Source organism: Fukomys damarensis, unplaced genomic scaffold, assembly GCF_012274545.1.
Source record: "Fukomys damarensis isolate Sample0158 unplaced genomic scaffold, DMR_v1.0_HiC HiC_scaffold_27, whole genome shotgun sequence".
Classification (NCBI taxonomy): domain Eukaryota; kingdom Metazoa; phylum Chordata; class Mammalia; order Rodentia; family Bathyergidae; genus Fukomys; species Fukomys damarensis.
Window position 1 is genome coordinate 29,745,823 of NW_022900939.1, and position 20,230 is coordinate 29,766,052.

Below are 20,230 nucleotides of genomic sequence, written 5' to 3' on the forward strand. Positions count from 1 at the left end.
AGGAGGTCAGAAGGGTTACTCATGGGCCACGGGCTGGAGGCTGCGGGTCAGAGGCTAAATGTGGACCTGGCTGGAAGGCAGCAATGAGGACAAGGATCGGGTCTGGCTTTGGGGACTTAGACACATAGGACTCTCTTCCCCCGTCACAGGACTCGCTTCCCCCGCTGCCTTCTATTCCTGCCATGTGGTGGATGTGGCACGAGTTGCCCAGCCGTAGAATAAGCTCTGCCGGGACTTCACTTATGCCAGTTTATTTAATTTCTCGAGCGGAGAAGTTTTTCAGCTTCAAAATTCTTGGCATTTACTTTGTTTACCTAACACTCATTTTTTATGAACCCTTTTTCCCATTGAAGTGTTTCTGGCACCATCTGCAGGTGGCTGCTGTCCCCTGTCCCTGCCTGAGTGACAGCAAAGCTTCATTTGAATTGGGCCCTGTAGAGCTTTCTCAGATGCCCACTAGAGAAAGGACTTGTCATCCAGCTGCCCAGTGGTGGCACTGACTACCCACTGGCATTTCCGTGGGCATGCCGATCCTGGGTGTGTGGGGTCTGTCCCAGGAGCCTTCTGTAGCTACTCACGGAAAGACACTTGAGCTTATAAAACTGGCCGAAAGGGGCAGCCACTGACATAGGGGACTTTGGGATGGGTTGGAGCTAGTGGGTAGCGATCATTTCCACATGCTGCCCATGGGCTGACACTGAGCAGGGTAGGAAGGGGGCCGGGGCTGGGGGGACTGCAGTGAGGGCCTGGGTGGGGTGGTCAGGGTGTCCCCTGTGCCTTCAGCAGAGCCTCTTTCTCAGCTGGCTTCTGGAAAAGAATGGTGGTTGTGTGTTCTAGGAGAACAGCAGCAGTCCTACCTGCCATGGAATACTCTGGGGCCGAGATGAACAGATGTGGGCCAGTTAGGATCGGGGCCAAAGCATCACTTTGGCCAACTTCTCAGCTATCTCCGGTCCTAGATGAGGCCACCAGTTTTGCCAAGCTGATTAGACAAATCTTGATCCTATTGTTGGTGATGTCGCGGGCTCAGACCTGTCTGGAGAGCTGTGTCCCACACACTGTGGGGTGACAGATACTCCAGAAACCTTGTCACTCCACAGTGGATATCTTTCTGAAAACAAAGTGAGGCCTGGGGTTGTAGCTCCATGGCAGAATGCTCACCAACCACATGAGAAGCTGTGCCCTCCAGCCCAAGCACTGCAAATAAAGGGAAAGGAGGAACAGCATCCATTTGCTTCTTGTGTTTTCCTAGATGAATAGACAGTTAGTACTTTTCGATACATGAACTCTGCTGCCTGTAATGGTAAGTCTTATTCACACTGCTTATTTTGCAGGGAAGTGGCTGTGGTCGAGGCTTGCACCGGTGACAGGCGGGCCATACTTCCCCTTTGCCAGCCACCTCCCTTCTCTTTACACCAGCTACGCTGGTCCTGGGGCGGAAAGTTGTCTGCTAGGTCCAGAGTTTTAAAAAGTGTCAAGAAGGATTTATTTTCAGGGCTTCGTAGAAGTGATGCTGGGCATATGAGGCTTAGGAATTTAAGGACTTACCTGCTTGTTTCCCATTGTTTTCAGAGTAGAGGTTTTTGAGGAGTCCGGTCTCGAAGAGGACAGAGTCTCCAGCAGTACAAGATACAGGTAAATCATTTTGTTCTGTGATCTCTGTTCCCACTTTCTCAAAGCCAGTGCCCTTCAGAAACCTCAGCGGGGCCTGGCAGATGATGGGGTGCTTGGTTCCTCCTTGCACATTCCTTGGGGCAGAAGTTGAGACTTGTGCTGTCTGGTGGCAGGCAGTGGTGTCAGCCTTGGGGGACTTTCCTCTTTGGTTCTTCCTGCTTCATTTTCCTGACTCCCTGCCTCTCTGTAGCTCTTTCTCGGCCTCTCCTCTCCTGGGAAGGGGACAATGGCTGTCTGGCTACTTAGGGCACAATGGTTCCCAGTGAGAAAGCAGAAACCTTTCTTTTCTCCTTTGAGGGATGAAGAGAGGTAGTTGGTGAGATACCATGTAGAAAAAAAAGGCTCTGGGTCAGGGATTTAGCTCAGTGGTGCCTCCACCTGCTTTGCAAGTGCAAGGGCCTGAGTTCTATACCCGGTACCAGAAAGAAGAAAGAAAAAAGGCTCTGATGTCGCTCAACATGGAATGTGAGCCATTTCATGTTTAATCTTAGTTATCCCAAGCAGTGTAGAGTTTTAGAGAAAAATGAAGTAACAGCATAGTGGATAAAAACAAAAGGAAAAGTTCATCTTTGCTCTCCTGTCCCGTAGTTCTCAGGGCAGTGGTACAGGATTGTGTGCTGGCTCTCAGAAGTGCACTTGCTGGCCGGCACACCACAGAAGCCCAGGTCTTCACGTGACTGAGTGTTGCCGTGCTGGACAATTCTGATCAGTGCGGCGTCACTTCAGGGCCACCTTGCATATTTGATACGCAGTGGCTGGCTGTATGCCTTTGTTTTTGTTTTTTGTTGTTGTTGTTGTTTTTTTTTATACTGAGGATCGAACTCGGGTCCTTGTCCTTGGGAGGCAGGCATGTATACCTTTTTAAAAAATAAATTACCTGGTATCTTTGAGTGGGGACTGTTTTTCCTACTAGTTTGAGAGCACTTTATTTACAAGGTGTTTTAAGGGTTGGCACTTCAGTTACAAGTGTCATTTTCCTCATAATTCCCTCCCCACTTAGATCATTCGTCTTTGATTCTTGCTGCTTTATTTTAAAGAAATGTTTTGGGATCTTTGATTGGAAGCAGAGCAGTGCTGTGCGCTCTGCACTGTCAAGTAGTTAGGCATGTGTCCAAGGTCACACATCTGGCATCTGGGTGTCCACATGTGTGTGTGTACACACATGCTGTGCCCTTGTGTGTGCACACCCACCCCCCTGTCGGGTGTCTCTTTGTGTAGCCTGAGACACAGCACGGGCCACAGCACCCTGGGGCTCTGCACCTGCTTCACATGGAGGGTGTGTGGGGAGCCGTTGGCTGTCTCTGCACACTGGCTCCGGCCCGGTAGATACACATCTTCATGGTGTGCATGCTGACTTGCTCGAGTGAGCAGCCTTCCGTAGGTGCCGTAACATTGACTGGGCAGCTTATAAATAACAGAAACTTCAGTCTCTCTGTTCTGCTGGCCGGAAGTCTAAGGTCAAGGCTCTTGGCAGAGTCAGCGTGTGGCAAGAGCCTACTTCCTCACTGGTCGACCGGCCTTTCTCTTCCAGGGCCCACATGGTAGCGCCCTTTAGAGCCTCTGTTATGGGGACATTCATGACCTAATCAACTCCTAGCACTTTCACACTGGGTGTTAAGATTCAATATGCAAATTTAGGGGTGGCAGACATTCACAGCAGCCATCACTGAGATAGAACTGTAGGATCCCTCTAGGGTCTTAAGGCTGACAGAGCGGCTGGCCAGCCACTGCCCAGTGCAGACCTACACTGTCCCTGAGAGCCAGGGCCATGCTTTTGGGTGGTGATGGGAAGTCAAGGGGCCCCCAGAAGGTGGTTATTTTATTTCTGCAAGTACTATCCTGTCTGAGCCCAAGGATGTATGTGTGTGCTATGCACACATCCACGTACCATGCAGAAAGACAGTGTGGTTGGCATCTGGCCCAAAACAGTGCTGTGTCACTCGTGTATGTCTGTTTGCATCTCTGCAACATGGCCCCTGTTGTGAGGGTCCCCTGCCCCATCCCCCTTTCCTCTGGTCCTGCCACATGCCCAGCTTCTGTCCTTACATAGCATATGCCCTGTCGTCACAGCTGCTTGATGGATATGTGTGCATCGAGCCCACTGCCTTTTCTCCCACCTTGGTTCCCTCCCATCAGCTCTCGAGTGCCCAGGTGCCAGTATGGACCAGAATGAAAGCAGGTCTGAGGCATCCTGCTGTGGCTTGCTTGCCTCTGCTAGGTGCATCCTGGCACAGTCCTGCTAATGACCTGCTCGTGGGTCCAGCCCAGGGCAGCTGTAGGCCTGAGTGCATCCTGCAGGGTCAGAGTGCAGCTCTCCAGGGATCCACTCTGTGTCCTGGGAACCCTGGAGTTGCAACAGGCAGCTATTGAGTTGTGACCTGGGAGCTCCCAAATCTCTTCTTGATTCCTGAAAGAATAGGCTCTTTTTATGCAGTGTGCAGGGAGGTGACAGCAGCACCATAGGGGAGTGGGGAGGGAGCGGAGGACCTCAAACAGGTTGTGTGCCAGACCCCAGCACTGCAGAATGTGGTTGAGGAGGGCCATGGCTGTCTCCACCCTTTTACCTGCCTGCTCCCAGCTCGGGGAGGCATGGTAAGCGCATCCACCACTGTCCTGGCATGGGCACACAGTTCACCACCCTGTCTGGATGGACCCATGGGATAGGAGACAGCCAGGCCCTCCAGGTGAGTCCAGGCAGGTGATGACTGCCCTCCTCAGGTTGACCCATCCATAGCCCAACAGCACACCCTGTCCTGGAGTCCCTAGGATACTGGAGAGAGTGCTTCAATGTCAGCAGTAGCACTGACCCTCCTGAGTGTAAGTGATCAGTGTCCCCCCTCAGTGAGCTACCCCAGCTGCCAACTGCCAGTGAGAAGCCACATCTAAGCTTCGGCATTAAATCAGAATGTATCTGCTGCAATAGAGCAACACATGCACACGTGCACCTAATCAGAGGGACATGTGTGCAGGGTCTGGGAGGTGTGTGTACCCTTACATGCATGCACACACAGATGCATACTTGCACCTACACAGCTGTATAAATATAGGTGTTCACACTCACAGAGACACGCACACATGCATTCACATGCAAACATAGACATACATGTACACGTTCACACTCAGGTGCACACACCATGAATGCACACGGGTCTGCACCTCATCTGCACACACAGATCCACACAGGCACGAATGCGCGCACACACCTGGACACGTGCGTGTGCCTGGTGACCCACCCCCACCTTTGCCGGCTGGCTGCTGGTACTCCATTTGACGTTCAAGGCCACTGAAGTACAAAGCTGCCCTCTGACAGGGCCTGGCAGGCAGTGGGGAGGGATTGCGGGGTGAGCTCCATTCTCCTGACGTTTAGGCAAGTGAGTGCACTCCAGAACAGCACAGTTGCATGCGCCTGATGGGAGGGACGTTAGCCCCTCTGTCAAGTCCTTCTCCTGAATGCAAAGGGCGACAGTAGTCCCGTCCTTGCAAAATGTGCATTTGTCAGCCTCGCTTCCCAGTGGGTTACCCTCACTTCTCAGAAGTGCTTGAGAAAGCAGCAAAAACAAAACGGGGCTTTTCCAGGGTGATTTAACTTGAATGTTATGAGTGAGGTGACAACATTTCGTTTGTCACAGAGCCGCTGTTCCTGGAAGGCAGGCACAGTGGTAGTGGATCTGTGTGGGTAGGGTGTGTGCTGTGCTCCAAGCCTTTTTAACTCACACCAAATGATGAGTGCTTGTTGACGAAGAAAGCATAGAACCTTTTCATGTCAGAAAGCCTGCGGCTTGTGCTGTCCTGACCTTTGTGTTCAAGAGGCCCATCAGAAGGAGCAGCAGGGTCTGGGCAAGGACTGTGGGAGTCTGGGGTCTGCACCTCAGGCCTGGGTGAGAGCACACCACTCGGTGTGGGATCTGCCCGGTGAAGCATGGCCTTGCAGCCTCTCGGTCAGGTGGTGCACACCAGGGCTCCTGAGGGCAGTCCAGGCCTGCCCAGGGGAGGGGCAGCGTGTCCCTGGAATCAGTGTGACTACTCCCACGAGCGCCAGCAGTTCTTGGTCATGCTTCTCGTCATTTCGAGCCGCTCTGCAGCTGCTGGCTCCTTCTGAGGCGGTGCGGAGACACCCAGGGTGTGTTCTCTCATGCATTTGTGTGGGATGGTGAGGCTGGAGCTGGAGGCTCAGTTGTGATTGCTGTACCAGGATTCATCTGGGACCTGTTCATCTGGAGACTTTGTTTTGTGAAACTCTGCTCTTGGAGTCTCCTATGTCCTCTCCAGCTCTCGCTCTTGTACTGTTACTGAGATCTTTGAGAGTCCCTGGTTTGGCCCTGCCTGAGAAAGGACTAAATCCTGGGCTGGGAGGTGGGGCAGAGGCTCACTGCAGGAAGTAGTCAACACCAGAGCTCCCAGGGGAAGACTGTCCCTAAAGAGGGAACAGCATATGTAAAGGCCCTGAGGCACTTGAGGAGGGGCAGGGTGTGCGAGAGGAGTGAACTCACAGGGTAACAAAGCTTGGCTCCACTGGCTTTAGCTCTCTGTGGTCTGAAGAGTCAGTCGGCACCAGCAGTGTGCAGCGTCTGTGGGCAAACAGCCAGCATTAGAGCTCCAGCGCTACAGGCTCATAAAAGTTAAATAAATTAATTTTAAAATAAAGGTGAAATAGCCTCCTTACTTGCTTATAATCTATTCTCTGTGCTGTTGCTGTGTGTCTTCTTGTATGTGTCTGTTATGTCTGTGTGGCAGAAGTGCAGTGGTGCAGTGCCCCTCCTGACATCACATGTGGAGTGGTGGCAGTATTCACCCCAAGGCACACTCTGCCACCCCTGGAGAGCTATCTGTCCCACTTGCTGGGCACTGCGCACTCATTTTCTTTCCAGCTTCCGAAGTTTGTCCACATCCCCTGGGGTGTCACCTCCTTCTGTTCTCATCCTTGCAGTGTGCATCACTTAGGTGCCATTTCACTGGACTTAAGGAAAGAACCAAGGTGCTTCTCTGTGTCCTGGACTTCGACGTCCGGAGAGAGGAACCTCTCATCTCCTACTGTGGATTCTGAGCCCAGCTGCAGCACTTCCTGGGCCCCCAAGGGTCGGCTGCTGTGTGGGGAGCTCAGTGGGAATAAGATCAGGGCTGTCTGTGGTGTCTAGTGTGACACGAACCATGCTCACCCAAGGGGCTCACGTCACTGCTCTGGGGACAAGGGCCAGGCCCCAGGCTTTTGCTGTTCGTCCTCTTGTGGTCCACAGGACCCTCAAGGTGTTTATTGTTGTTGCCTTTTGCAGTGCAGGGGCTCGAACCCAGGGCAGTGCATGTGCCAGGCAAGCACTGTGCACCTGAGCCTTACCTTGGCCCTGCTGTTGCTGGTTGCGGACTTTGGCTTTTAGAGCTATTTGGAGAGGAAGATGCGGGGATTCCCACGTAAGCCCTGACACTCACAGCCTCTTCCATCCAGAGCCATCCGTTTGTCACAGGTGATGACCCTGCTTTGATACCTCCTCGGACCCAGAGTCGATGGTGTAAGCTGAGGGTTCACACTTGGTGTCGCGCCATGTATGGTTTGAACAAGTCTCTGATGACGTGTGTCTGCCACTGCGTAGTTTCTTTACCCTAAATGCCCTGGGCTCCACCTGCAGAGGCGCTGAGCCCTGTGTGTTCATTCAGGTGTGGTGGGACAGAAGGATAGAGGCTGTGTTAGAGGACACTGGTGGAGGAAGGTCGTGTGCGGGCTTCTTAATTGTCATTAACAATGTGGTTTTTGTTCTGGGTCAGATGCCCCTGGGTACTGGGGCATCTGGGCCACATCAGCACAGCACCTCTGACAGAAAAGGGTGCCTGTTTCTATGGCGAGCCGTGCTGGCCAGAGCCTCACTACCCTCGGTACTGTGTGCTCTGTAGCTGCTTTACGGCCCCAGTGGGCACCATGGGATGGAGCCCAAAGGTTAGAAATGACACCCATTGAAGTTCAATGCCCCACCATGACTTGCTGTGTCCCTCTGTGTCTGTTTGGGGCTGTCCCCTGCAGCAGCCTCCAAGCTCCTAGGCTCCCAAGCTCTGCTTAGCATTGGACCCTGACAGAGGAAGTGACAAGCACAGTGGTGGCTATTGAGCAAGGAGCAGCAGCTTGCCCTCCATCCTGACACGTTAACCCCTTCCTCTTCCTCTCCAGGACTCCTGCAGAGGCACAGCAGAAGCTGCAGTGATCTTGGACGAAGGTGGTGGGGTACAGCCCACTTCTCACCTGGCAAGCGGGGCAATGTGGGTTCTTAGGGACTCTGCCACTCATCAGCTCTGTGCTGTGCTGCTGGTGCTGGCCTGGGGGCTCTAAGCAGTGTTCTTCTGACGCCTGCCACAAACTCCTGCTGCCCATGAGCATCTGCTGCTGGAGACCTCTCCGAAGGCCCCACCTGTGAGGATGTGCAGTGCCACTTCGGGGCTGCTCTCGGCCCTGGCGCTGGTGTTTGAGGTGGCCGTGGCATTTGCGCCCATACCCCGGATTACCTGGGAACACAGAGGTGAGCTGATACCAGTGCAGTGTGCATGGAGGAATGATGGCTGCTCAGGACACCGGGGTGGATCCCGGGCATGCTGGTCCTCGGCTGCTGAGGTCTCTGCCCTGGACCTTTGGGTATGAGCCAAAGCTCTACGCGGAACCTTGGACAGGTGCTCTAGTCGGGCTTGCCCAGGCCTGTGCCTCAGCATCCTGCCTCATCCTTGTTGTTTGAAGCTGCCGAGTACTGGCTGAGCGTATGCCCAGGCACGTAAGGAGAGCAGGAGGCATGACAAGATGGATCGTGTGTGCACGGCTGAGTGTCAGACCAGTGAATCACATTTGCTGCCCATTGATCTCAGCTTAGTTCTCTCCTCTCCTGGGAGATACGTCCTGGGACCCCAGGTCTCTCTGGGTCCGTGAATGGACAGCTGAAGTACTGGGTGCTCTGGACAAGGTGGTGCTTAGTAGGGGCCGGGAGTGTCTGATGCAGAATCACAGGCTGCAGTCATGCAGAAGCAGGACCTGCAGCTGCCTTTCGCACGGCAGAATCAGAACAGAAAGTATTAACATGGGCTCTTTCTGCCTTGCTTTTTAAAATTTATTGGTGCCTGCTGTGTGCTAGGCACCGCCTTGGGTGCCGGGAGGTTTAGTCTAGTGGGATTTATATTTGTAAGGACTCAGTTTAATGTGCACAACTACAGGAGATGAAATGATGGAGCTTTGGTGAGATGTCATTTCTATTGAAAGTAGTGCCAGGCAGCCTCAGAGAGGAGCGCTCAAGGTCAGACTCCCAGGATGAGTTTGGCACAGACTGTAAGTGGCCTTTCAGCAGTGGGCACAGTACACCGAGGCCCAGAAGCACAAGGAAAGCACCACCGGGACAGCCCCTTCCTGAAGAACCAGCTTGTAAAGACACTTAGACAAGAGGTTGGATGGGCAGAATGAGGCTCTGGCCTGGGTCTCTGGGGCCACCGAGTGCGGATTGGACCTGGAAGATCTTGAGGGACAGAGTGGAGGTGGGGGCTGCCACACTTGGTGGCTGCGTTGCTGCCTGGGTGGCCGCCTGCCCCAGGGGTGCTTGCCTTCTGTGCTCCCTGAGTGTTGCCTTCATTGCCTGAGCCTCTCCATGTGGCTATAACCAAGATGGGGTGCACAGGCTGGAAAACTACTGCTTGCTCTTTCTCCCTCCCGGCCTCTGACGGTGCCCTTGCCTCCTGCAGAGGTGGGGCTGGTGCAGTTCCGTGAGCCTGGCATCTATAACTACTCAGCCCTGCTGATGAGCGAGGATGAGGACACCCTATACGTGGGTGCCCGGGAAGCAGTCTTTGCAGTGAGTGCGCTCAATATCTCCCAGAAGCAGCACGAGGTATGTCCTGTTCTCCTTGTCCCTAAGGTGTCACACAACCCACCCTGAGCCTCAGGGACCCTCTTTCTACACCTCTGTCCACGTAGCCATCTCAGAGTGTCCACCAGCACCTCACCCAAAGACTTTCCTGTTTTCGTCTCTTCTCTTTGAACTTTTTGTTTTCACATGGTGGTGCTGGGCATGGAATCCAGGGCTTCTTGCGTACTAGGTGAGAACTGTACCACTGAGCCATATCCTCAGCCCCTGGTCCTTATTTGACGCTCCGGTCTATCATCTTTGGCAGTGCACCCCTGGGGTGGCTCTGGGTCCTGATGTGTGGGTGGCTTGCCTGCCTCCCTGAATCAGGCTGTTCCAGGCTCACCTTGGTTATTTTCTCAGGCTGAGCTCTTGTTTTATCTGTACCTTGAAGGCCTCATGTACTTCTTCATTTTGTCTGACACATAACAGCCTCTGATCCGGATCCGTTGGAATGAAGCGATTACATCAGGGGTCACTTTAAAGTGGGGCTGGTGGAGCACTGCCTCTTATTTTAATTCTGATTGTTGGGGCTGGCCTGGGGAAATACCTTCATTTTTCACCCCTCAGGGGGGTAGTTGGGAGTGTGTCTACAGGCCACTAAGGAATAGGACTGGTTGGGACCAAAATAATGGGGAAATTGTGTTTGGGAAAGAAGCTCTTGGGAGGTGATAGATTATTTTGCACCAGGTAGTAAGGGGAAATGGTGTGACCTCCAGTAAACACGTGAATGGTTGTTTCTTGGAACAGGAAGCACTTAAGGGTCATGGGAATTCCCAGTCTTACGTCCTGGTTTTGCCCTTTCTCTTATCCTTTCTGAAAGTTGAAATATATTCTTTTTTTTTTTTTTTTGAAACCTTGAAGCTTTAACAAATTCAGACTCTTAGGGCCGGGTGTTGTGGCGCACACCTGTAATCCCAGTGCTCAGGAGGCTGAAACAGGAGGATCTCCATGCGTTTGAGGCCAGCCTGGGCTACATAGTGAGTTTTGAGGCCAGTTTGGACTGCATAGTGAGACCCTGTCTCATCCATAATAATAATGCCAGAGTCTTAGCCATCTCTCATGTTCTTCGTGCTACTCTCACCTCCCGAAGACTAGTTTCTACATAAGTCACAAACATGACCTCTTAGGCATTTTGTGTGTCAGCCACTGGATGCTGTGACGTGACGAAATCAATGCTTTTCTCACATCAGCAATTTGGTGTCTTGATTCTCATTCCTTCCCTCCATCCATGCCTGCTCCTGCTGCTCTGGTCCCTTCTCTAGATCACAAAACTCTGGATTGATCTGTGATAAATAAGTATGGATTAGGGACAGTTACATTGGAAGCTTTTCTTACAACCTTGATTGTGGGGTTTGGGTTTTTTTTTTCTTTACAAGTCTGTGAAATCCCACACCAATGCTTGCATTTATAATTTAGCCTAGACCAGTGTGGTCTTTTGCTTGGGGGAGGGAGTATAGTTTTTAGCTTCCCTTGAGAGAAAAAATGATGAAATGTCTATTTAACAAGGTCCTGGTTTCTCTTCCAACACAATAGCTTACTTCTATATACACCTTTGCTTTGGGGGTCAGCTTGGTAGATGGGATTTGTCCTCTTGGTAGATGGGGGTAGCTTGGTCTCTATGTACAAGCTCTTCTCCCATGGTCCTAGGTTAGACCCTCTCCAGCCCTGCAGGGGTTGGGTGTGTGTGCTGAAATGAGCCATTCATCCAGTGGACTAAAGCTATACCCAGAGAATTACCCTTAATTGGCAGGGTTGGCTAGTAGCTAGGAAGTGGGCTTTTGGACATAACCTTGAGTTGAACGGGTTTGCTTTTTAAACCATTGGTTATAGATAATGAAAAGGTAAAGTTTGCCCTCTTCTTGTCTGCTCTCCTTCCAAAGAGTTGCATCCAAAAAAGCTATTTTATCCCACTCCCCTTCCTTGCCCCCACTAAACAGAAATGGATTGGTTTATGTCCCACTCCTGAATACATGTAAAATTTGTACAAAAATATATTCTGTGGGACTGGGGATTTAGCTCAGTGGTTCCACCATCTGCCTTGCAAGCACAAGGACCCAAGTTCGATATACATACACACATACACACATACACACATACATATACATTTTCACACACACACACATACACACAAACACACACACACACACACACACACACAGAGGTATACTGAGCAGTACCCCCCCCCAAAAAAAAAACCTTTTAAAAATATCTTCTGTGAAAACGATTTGTAATCTGGAGACTTACTACCTGAGAGATGTCTTGAGATGTAAAATCCCATCCTTTGGGTTGTGGATTTTTTGTTTTGTTTTCTTCAAATAAATCTGATGTTTAAAATTTAAATAAAAAAGTAAGTCTGGTGGTCTCTCCTCTCTCTCCCTTCTCCTCCAAGCCCCACCTCTGTGTGGCTGCACAGACAGAAGGGTCTCAGAATTGGGCACACTGTGTGCCCGACCTATGGATGTGCCCGAGCCCTGGCCATTGTCCTCAGAGCTATCATTGTAGCCTTTTGTTCTCAAAAGATAAAACGGGAGCCCCAGCCGGGCTTCAGCACAGCTTACCTTCCCTGTCAGGCAGCTGACTGCTGAGTTGGAGCCTTGTCCACTTGTGTGTGTCCTGGCTGGGACTTCACTGCCATGCACACACTGTGTAGATGTGTGTGCATGTATATAGGCATGGTGCAGGACCCCTCCTGTAAGCTCCCCACACCCTGAAGAGCTCTGTGCTTCCTGACCACTGAACCCCACCCTTGTGTGAGTTGCTGGGTAGTGGAATATACCCTGTTATTATCATTTTTGCATCCGTTTTAGGACCTCACACAGGGGGATGATAGGGCAGTTGGGGGAAGGTGAGGCCGGAACCTGGGAGCCCTCATCCCCCTTCCATCCTGCGGGGCTTTCAGGTGCCCCCCTGGTGGTTTTGGACACCATGGCTGTCCTGGCTTAGTGATGACGCAGCAGCACAGTCCTTGCTAAGGAGGGTTCTGCTCTCATACTGTGCTGCTCACTCTGTCACTATCAGCTGCCAGACACATAGGTTCCAGGCACAATAATTCTACCTTTACCAACAGGGTCAATGTCGAGGCATTGTGTTAAATTTGCTTTGTAATGAGTATGAATTAATTGTATGTGTCAGCAAGGTTCAGTGTGCTATTTTCTGTATTTCCTTACAGCACACACTGGTCAAGTCCAGCTATACCACACCTATCCCAGCCTCTGGTAATTACTATTCTACTTTCAGGTCAGCCTTCTTTAGCTTCTGCCTATGAGATAGACATGAAGTACTTGTCTTTCTGTGTCTTGCTTATTTCAGTCAACATGATGCCCAAAAGTTCCATCCATTTGGCTGCAAGTGACTTGGTCCTGATGTTTGTGGCTGAATAATTGTACGCACAGACATTATCTTTCCCTGTTCATCCACTGACAGGGCATCTAGGCTGATTCCATATCTTTGGCTATTGTAAGTTGTACTGCATAAGGTTGCTTTTGAATGGACTAAGAGAAAGCCTTCAGGATTTAGCTTTTTGGCCCATAATTGAATTCTCCCCCTTGCAGTAGTTCCGTTTGTGTTGCTCTTTGTAGAGATTAAAGGGGCTGTGGGAAAGGCTTTCCAGGCCCTGCGTATTTCCAGTGAGAAGCACAGAACATTCTGGAAGGTCCAGGTAGCTCTGGGGCATCAGCACCTGCCTACTTTCTAGCCTCCTTTGCAATCTGAGCCTCTGTCTGCTCAGGAGACACTTCTGGGCTCTGAGCACTGTCATATGGTTTATAAATTGCATTTTTTATAGCTGTAGCTTTTCTTCAATGGACTCTGATTTCCTCCTCCACAGGTATACTGGGCAGTCTCAGAAGAGAAAAAAGTAAAGTGTGCGGAGAAGGGGAAATCCAAACAGGTAATTCCTGTTGCAGCTAGAGAAAGCCACCCTGCATCTCTCAGTCATTCTGACCTTCCATTGCCATGGCTATGACATGCAGGCCTGGCCTGTGAAAGGGCTGGATAGTGTCAGCGGGCCCAGTGGTACCGTGCAGCACCTGAAAGCGTGTCCTTCTGTTCCTGAGGATGAGGATTGTCACTCTCAGTTCAAGAGCCAAGCAGAGTCAGCATTCAAGAAATAGTTTTTCGTTCATGTGAATTGAATTTATTTGGAGTGCCTGAGATTTTGACTAAAAAAACAATTTCTGATGCTCACTGGCACATGGAGTGAAATTCAGGGTTTGTTGGGCTGCCTTCCCAGTGAGCAGCCTCAGGCCCAAGGGGTTGCTAGTGTGGGGGCATGTGGCACATGTCCACCCCTCAGCATGATGCCCATTCAGGAAGTGCTGGCAAGGTGCTGTCCTGGCACTGCACTGCACACCTGTGTCCCTGCCTGGAGCTAGGCAGACATTCAGACTCTCAGACCCCAGGAGCTCAGGGATCCCAAGGGTTATTGGTGGTGGCAGCTGAATCATGATCAATTTCAACAGTTTCTGGCTAGTTTCAAAACCAAAAAAATTAAAACAAAAAGCCTAAGGAATTCTTTTTTGCTAAACATTCTTAGCAAGAGGGCCGGGGATTTGGCTCACTGGTTCTGCCGCCTGCATCGCAAGCGCAAAGGCCCAAGTTTGATCCCGGTACCAAAAACAAAACAAACATTCTTAGCAAGGAAGTCCTGAACATGTACATGGAAGTATTTGCCCCTAAATCGAGCATTACCTTAGGAAATGTGGGGGCTGCCAGGTATTGTGGTAGAATCACAGGTCCTTCAGGATCTGTCTGGAGCGGAATGGGACCAGGTCCTCCCACTTCCCCGTGTAGGGGAAGAAGGACAGCAGACTGGGGCCCAGGTCCAGGTCCAGGAGGACAGTGAGGAGTGTGAATTATATCCCAACAGTTTAAAAACAGTCAGCGAAAAGACTGAGCTAATTTCAGACTATAGCACCTATAATCCAAGTCCTTTTCTGCCAAAAATAGCATGTGGGTTTTTAAATGGCACTTTTGTTTTCCTACTGGGGCCTTTGTGAGGCACAGCTGGCTGCACCCCCTTTTATGGTCAAGTCTCTCCCCTCTAGTGGAGCTGGGACCTTGAGATACACTATTTCCAGTCCTGTGTGTGCAGGAAGTGAAGGGCAGGGTCCTTCGAAAGGCAGAGGGTGTTCTGTGTGGTGTACATTTGGGGAGGCTTGGCAGTGCAAAGAGTGATTTGTGTGTTTGGCGAGTCACGTGCATTTTTTCCTATAGAGGGTGTCCCTGGGACAGTTTGAGGTCAGCTCTCACTGCTTTGTTCAGTGGCCAGGTCTTTGCTGAGTGTCAATTAGGGGCTGAACTGGGATTCTGCCCAGAGCCTAAACAGCCTGTGGGCACCGCAGAGCTTACATTACATGGGTCAGCATGAGGGTCAGGGGTGCTGGGCCGCACAGGGAGTGAGTGACGCCTGCTGTGTGGGAACGTGTGCCAGCTAACCTGTTCAGGTGCCGGGCCTGCCAGGGTGACGAGGCCACAGTGTGAGTCGTGGCAGGCGTTTCTCTCTGGATAGAGGCTGTGACTCACTCTCTCTCCCTCCCTCTCCCTCCCACCCCTGCAGACAGAATGCCTCAACTACATCCGAGTGCTTCAGCCACTCAGCTCCACTTCCCTGTATGTGTGTGGGACCAACGCCTTCCAGCCCACCTGTGACCACCTGGTAAGTCCTTAGACTCCTCCCCTGTGCCCGGTGTCTACAGGCCCACCTGGTCAGTGGTCAGAGCTTCTGGTGAAGAGCGGGCCACAGCAGGCATTCCTAAAGGCGTGCTGCTGACGGGTGCATGTCCCTGCTGCCAGGATCCCAGCACCCTGCTGCCTCCTCCTTCCCACGTGTTTGGTGAGGAAGGCCTGGCTGCAGGGTCCAGGCTATAAGGAAATGAGGCCCTGCCCCTACGTCAGCACGTCAGCAGGTCTCAGAGGTCACCATTCAGCATCAGCCTTTGCTGTTCACTCTGCCCTGGATCTGCCTGCTCTGTGCACTGAGAGGCAGGACCACCTTTCATCCCTCCCTGTGCCATATCCTTGACCCTGAGTGGCATCCCTGCCTCTGAGGCGTGGTCCTCAGGAAGGGTCTTCCTTACCCCTTACCAGCCAGACAGAAGGACATTGGCCTGTTGCGTCTCATTCTTTTAGGAAAGGTTGTTTTTATTTAGATAATCAAATGAGCAATTTGATGACAGAAAGAGAAGTGTTTTAAATAATTAGTTGGAGTGACTGGTAATAAAGCATATTTTCAGTGACCATCCCTGGACAAACTGGGTACCTGACAAATCTAAAATGTGCTACGTAGCAAATGCCCCATCTGCTGGGGACACACAGCACCCCCCACCAGTGGATGCTAGAATCTTGGGCTGTGTCCAACCCTGTACAGTGCACCTGAGAACCAGGATAACTACGAGTAGCCAGCGAGCAGGAAGAATATGCCATGTGGGAATGCCAGACAGAGGGGTGAGTCACCTCCTGGCAGGACAGCAGGGTGGCACTAGGTTCCATCCTGCTGCTCAGAACAGCAGTTGACAGTAGGTAAAGAGCAACCGTGCAAAAGGAGAGACACCTGCTTTGTAAAGCTTGGTTTCTTAGAACCCTAAATTGATTGGAGTTGCAAAAAAACTCCTTTTTTAGGCTAGGGATAGATCTTGATGATAGAGTGCTTGCCTAGTGTGCTAGTGACCCTAAGTTCCATCCCTAGCACAGGAAAAAAACAATTCTGACTTTGCTTCAGAGAAATAAGACAAAGTAGGAACACATTAGAGACTGGTGTAGGAACCTGGTCCTTGGACACAGATATCTGGAATGGCAGCCACAGTGTGGGTTCACCTGGCTGTCTCTACTTACAGATGCAGGCAGGGAACTTTGGTACGTAATTGGAGCCAGGGTCTTCTGTAATAAAACTGTCAGCCCCTAAGGTAGATGTTTCTTTTTGTTTAAATGCAAGAAAAAAAATGCAGTTGTATCACAGAAGTGTTCTGTAAATCCAAGGATTTCCTGGCTTAACTCTAGTTAATTAGAACCTTAGAGCACTGTCTTTCCTCTGGAGGTGTCAGTGGTTAAGGTAGAGGATAGTATATTTCATTTAAACCTAAACCTACAATTTTTCCAGAAACATTTACTAGAAATGTTCAGACCTGCAGAAAAGTCGGTCATTTGTATACTAACTACCCAGAGTTCACACTTAGGAGGCCATGTGTCTGAGTGTGCATGCTGTGTGTGCTGGCTGAACTATGATCTGTGATTTCAGTGCCTTTGCAAATATCTCCTAAGAATAACAAGCCAGGCGTGGTTCTGCACACCTACAGTCTCAGCTGCTTGGGAGGCCAAGGCAGGAGGATCACAACTTGGAAGCCAGTCTGGACAACTTGGCCAGATTGTGTCTCAAAATAAAAAAGAATGCTGTTTTCCTGCGTAATTAATTTCACATTGTAGCTAAGAAAATAACCAGAACCCCCAGGGTCACCCAGCCTGCGGCCCTTGTCCAGCTTTTCCCAGTGATTCTAGAGGTGTGATGTATGGGTCCTGTCAAGGGAAGCACAGTATCACCCCACTCATGTCTCCTAGCCTGATGGGAGACTGAATTGTTTGAACTGGTCTGCAGATGCTAGGTGTGTGGGGTGCAGCTGCTCCGGACCCCCAGGCCTTCTCGCCTTTCCCAACGGCTTTTCTCTATGGCTCCTCCTGCAGGCGCTCCATCCTCCGAGCTCCTCCAGGCTGGGAGGCCACAAGGCCTCCACTGTGACTTCCTGGCTGCTCCTGGGTTTCTGGCAGGCTCGTCCTCAGGGTGGTTCTTTCCTTGCCGGTTTTGCCTGTTTTCACCCTGGACGCTCTTCCTTCAAGTTTGTACATGTCTGTCCTGTTTTCAGAGATGGAAACACACACCTGTCGTTCTGTGGGCATTCCCCCGTTCATTGCTTACTGTTTAATTGTGTCCCGTTTTCCCCTGTACGAGAGCTTTCTAGTCCTTTATATAGTAGTAGATCTGTCAGTTGTTTTCCTCGTATCGACTTCGGTGTCTGTGGCAAGTAAAGAGAGCTTGTCCCAAGGTTAGAATACCGCCTGCACCTTCTCCTGGTGCAGCTCGATTTTGCTTTTCCTGTCCATCTGAAATGTGTGGTGATGGGTGGAGGGAAGGAGGGGCTCTGCTGTTTCCATCTGTGTTATCTGTTACTTGGATAATCCCCTTGCTCATGGGTACCAAGGTTGCACACATGACTTCTGGTCCCTTCACTGAGTACATCCTTGTGTGGATCTCCCAGCCTCCTTACAACCCCCGAATCATCAACAGTGGTGTGCCCATTTTGCAGATGAGTGAACAGAGGCTCAGAGATCTCGTGTAGCCTGGCCAAGGTGCTGGTGTGCAGACCTGATCAGGACCCACGTGGCTCAGCACCCATTTACTCAGTCCTTTAAAAGGACCAGGGGGGAGAAAAAAGGACCAGGGGTCTTTTAGGAATAGAGAACCTGCAGAATTCAGTGATACAGAATCAGACGTTTTATGATGTACTTTCTTTTTATTCAACTATAGAATTTAACATCCTTTAAGTTTCTGGGGAAAAATGAAGATGGCAAAGGAAGGTGTCCATTTGACCCAGCGCACAGCTACACGTCTGTCATGGTCGGTGAGTCTGCTCAGGCTCCTTCTCCCCTGAAGGTTCCAGCTGGGGCCGTGTCCCTAACAGGACACTTGGCCCTTCTTTCCTCCTCAGTGTGTGACATGAAGCCGCAGTTAAACAATGTGTGTGTCCCTGTGTGTAGTCTTGTTAGTGAGCTGTATCCCCTTGTTCAGAGGGATAACGGCCACTGCTGCTGTTACTTTCTGTTTGCCACTGCTGCGCTGTCTTGGTGCAGAGGACAAGCTCCTGTGTGACGGTCAGGTTAGCAAGGGAACCACCGGCTGCCTCCCGGAGGGCGTCCTGAGCATCTACTGCTAGTGGGCTGGGAACCCTGCAGACCCAGTGGTTCACTTAGGATCTTTCGATTTGATGAGGGTCACCCACTACCACTGTTTTGGCATGCAGTGAATCACAGTAAGTAGTCAGCACTGTGTTACAGAGCAGGCTGTGTGAGCCGATTCCACCCAGCTGCGCGGCCAGACTGTGCTTGGAGTTTGTAGGTCATGGTAGCAAATGCAGTTTAGCCTGAGATTGTTTACAACTTAGGCTTATCAGGTTGGAGCCTCCTTGTAAGTTGAGTCTGTTTGCACCTGTTGTACTGGATGCAGGCCATTCTTGCTTGGTTTAGTTGTTGTCCCTTAACTTGTCAAAGGCAGCTGAACGTGGCACACACAGTTATCCAGATATGCAAGACAGAAGTGGCAGCGTGCATCCCACAGCCTGGAGACTGTTTGCCCTTTCTACCAGGTTGGGGGTGGTGGGGGTGGTGATGAGGTTGTAAAGACGTAGTTATTGGGTGATTGTCCCAGTCTTGTTGCCATAGCTGCAGGGCTGATTTCCTTTTCCTCTTTCTTCCTGCTTGCTGCAGATGGAGAGCTGTATTCTGGGACATCGTATAATTTTTTAGGAAGCGAACCCATCATCTCCCGAAATTCTTCCCACAGTCCACTGAGAACAGAGTATGCAATCCCTTGGCTGAATGGTAAGAAGCGTAGCCACTTGGCAGAGGGCTTTTCACCTGGGTGTGTATACCATTTTATTTCTCCCTTGTGCCTGAGCTATGAAGATCCCAAGCTCGAGTCAACCCCAGGGCAGTGAAGGATACTTCTAGTACTGCTCAGGGGCCCCTGCCCTGAAAATGGACTTTAATAGAAGTGGGAATCTGGTGGTACATTGAGAGTGATCAGCTTGGGCTGCGGTGTCTTCTCCTGTGTGATATTAAACACAGAGTCATACCCGGCCTCCAGCACCTGGTCAGGGATCCGGTGCCTTGTTACACCCAGCAGTGCTGACTTTAGGCTGCCTGTGAGGGATTTCTTTGCAGTGCTGGCCAGTGGGCCCCTGGAGTTCTTCAAAGCATCTTGCTCTGGGGTAAATCAGCTGGCTGCTCCTTAGTGTGGGCAGCCAAGCTGTCTTAGGCACCTGCACTGTGCTTGGAATGTGCAGGGGCCCTTGTTTGATCCCTGCAGCCCCCAGAGTGCCTCCCAGCCAGGCCACCCCACCTAGGCTCTACAGTGGACAAGGCAGGTCACCATCGAGGACCACTTTCAGAGGCTGAGGAGGGCAGCACAGAGGAGTGGCATCTGGGCTCAGCCCAGCCATCATTCCCCTGCTGTCAGACACTGCAGAAGTCCTTGCAGGCCCCGTTTGCCAGCCTGCAACGCCATGGGATGTGGGCAGGAGAGCTGGTAATCTGGTGTGTCTCTTGGCAGAGCCGAGTTTTGTCTTTGCTGATGTGATCCGAAGAAGCCCAGATGGCGTGGAGGGTGAGGACGACAGGGTGTATTTCTTCTTCACGGAGGTTTCAGTGGAGTACGAGTTTGTTTTCAAGTTGATGATCCCACGCATCGCCAGGGTGTGCAAGGTGAGCCCACTGTGGTGGCAGCCCCTGCCAGCCTCCATCAGAAATCTCACTTTTCCTGCCACTGCATCCATTGTGCCACAGACATCACTGGTGACAGGGCCTGTCAGGTGCCTGGTCTTCCTTTCTCTGGGGACCCAGGGCCACTGGCACTGGATATGACCGACTGACTTAACGGTTCTCCAGAGATTTTGGTTTTTGATGCCCTCCCTCAGACCTCCCCATCCCCT

At 51.3% G+C, this 20,230-nt stretch overlaps 1 protein-coding gene across 5 annotated transcripts in view; it reads left to right on the top strand.

The window, feature by feature from the left end:
* Sema4d (semaphorin 4D) overlaps window positions 1-20,230 on the top strand; it is an 80,950-nt gene that overhangs the window by 33,182 nt on the left and 27,538 nt on the right. For all 5 annotated transcript variants that reach the window (XM_033756852.1, XM_033756851.1, XM_010607595.3 and 2 more), the window contains 8 exons: window positions 1,573-1,635; window positions 7,829-8,174; window positions 9,373-9,518; window positions 13,363-13,425; window positions 15,094-15,192; window positions 18,052-18,145; window positions 19,008-19,121; window positions 19,852-20,003. In XM_033756852.1, coding sequence (XP_033612743.1) covers window positions 8,075-8,174; window positions 9,373-9,518; window positions 13,363-13,425; window positions 15,094-15,192; window positions 18,052-18,145; window positions 19,008-19,121; window positions 19,852-20,003 — 768 coding nt within the window. In that variant the 5' untranslated portion in view covers window positions 1,573-1,635; window positions 7,829-8,074. The remainder of the gene's footprint in view (window positions 1-1,572; window positions 1,636-7,828; window positions 8,175-9,372; window positions 9,519-13,362; window positions 13,426-15,093; window positions 15,193-18,051; window positions 18,146-19,007; window positions 19,122-19,851; window positions 20,004-20,230) is intronic.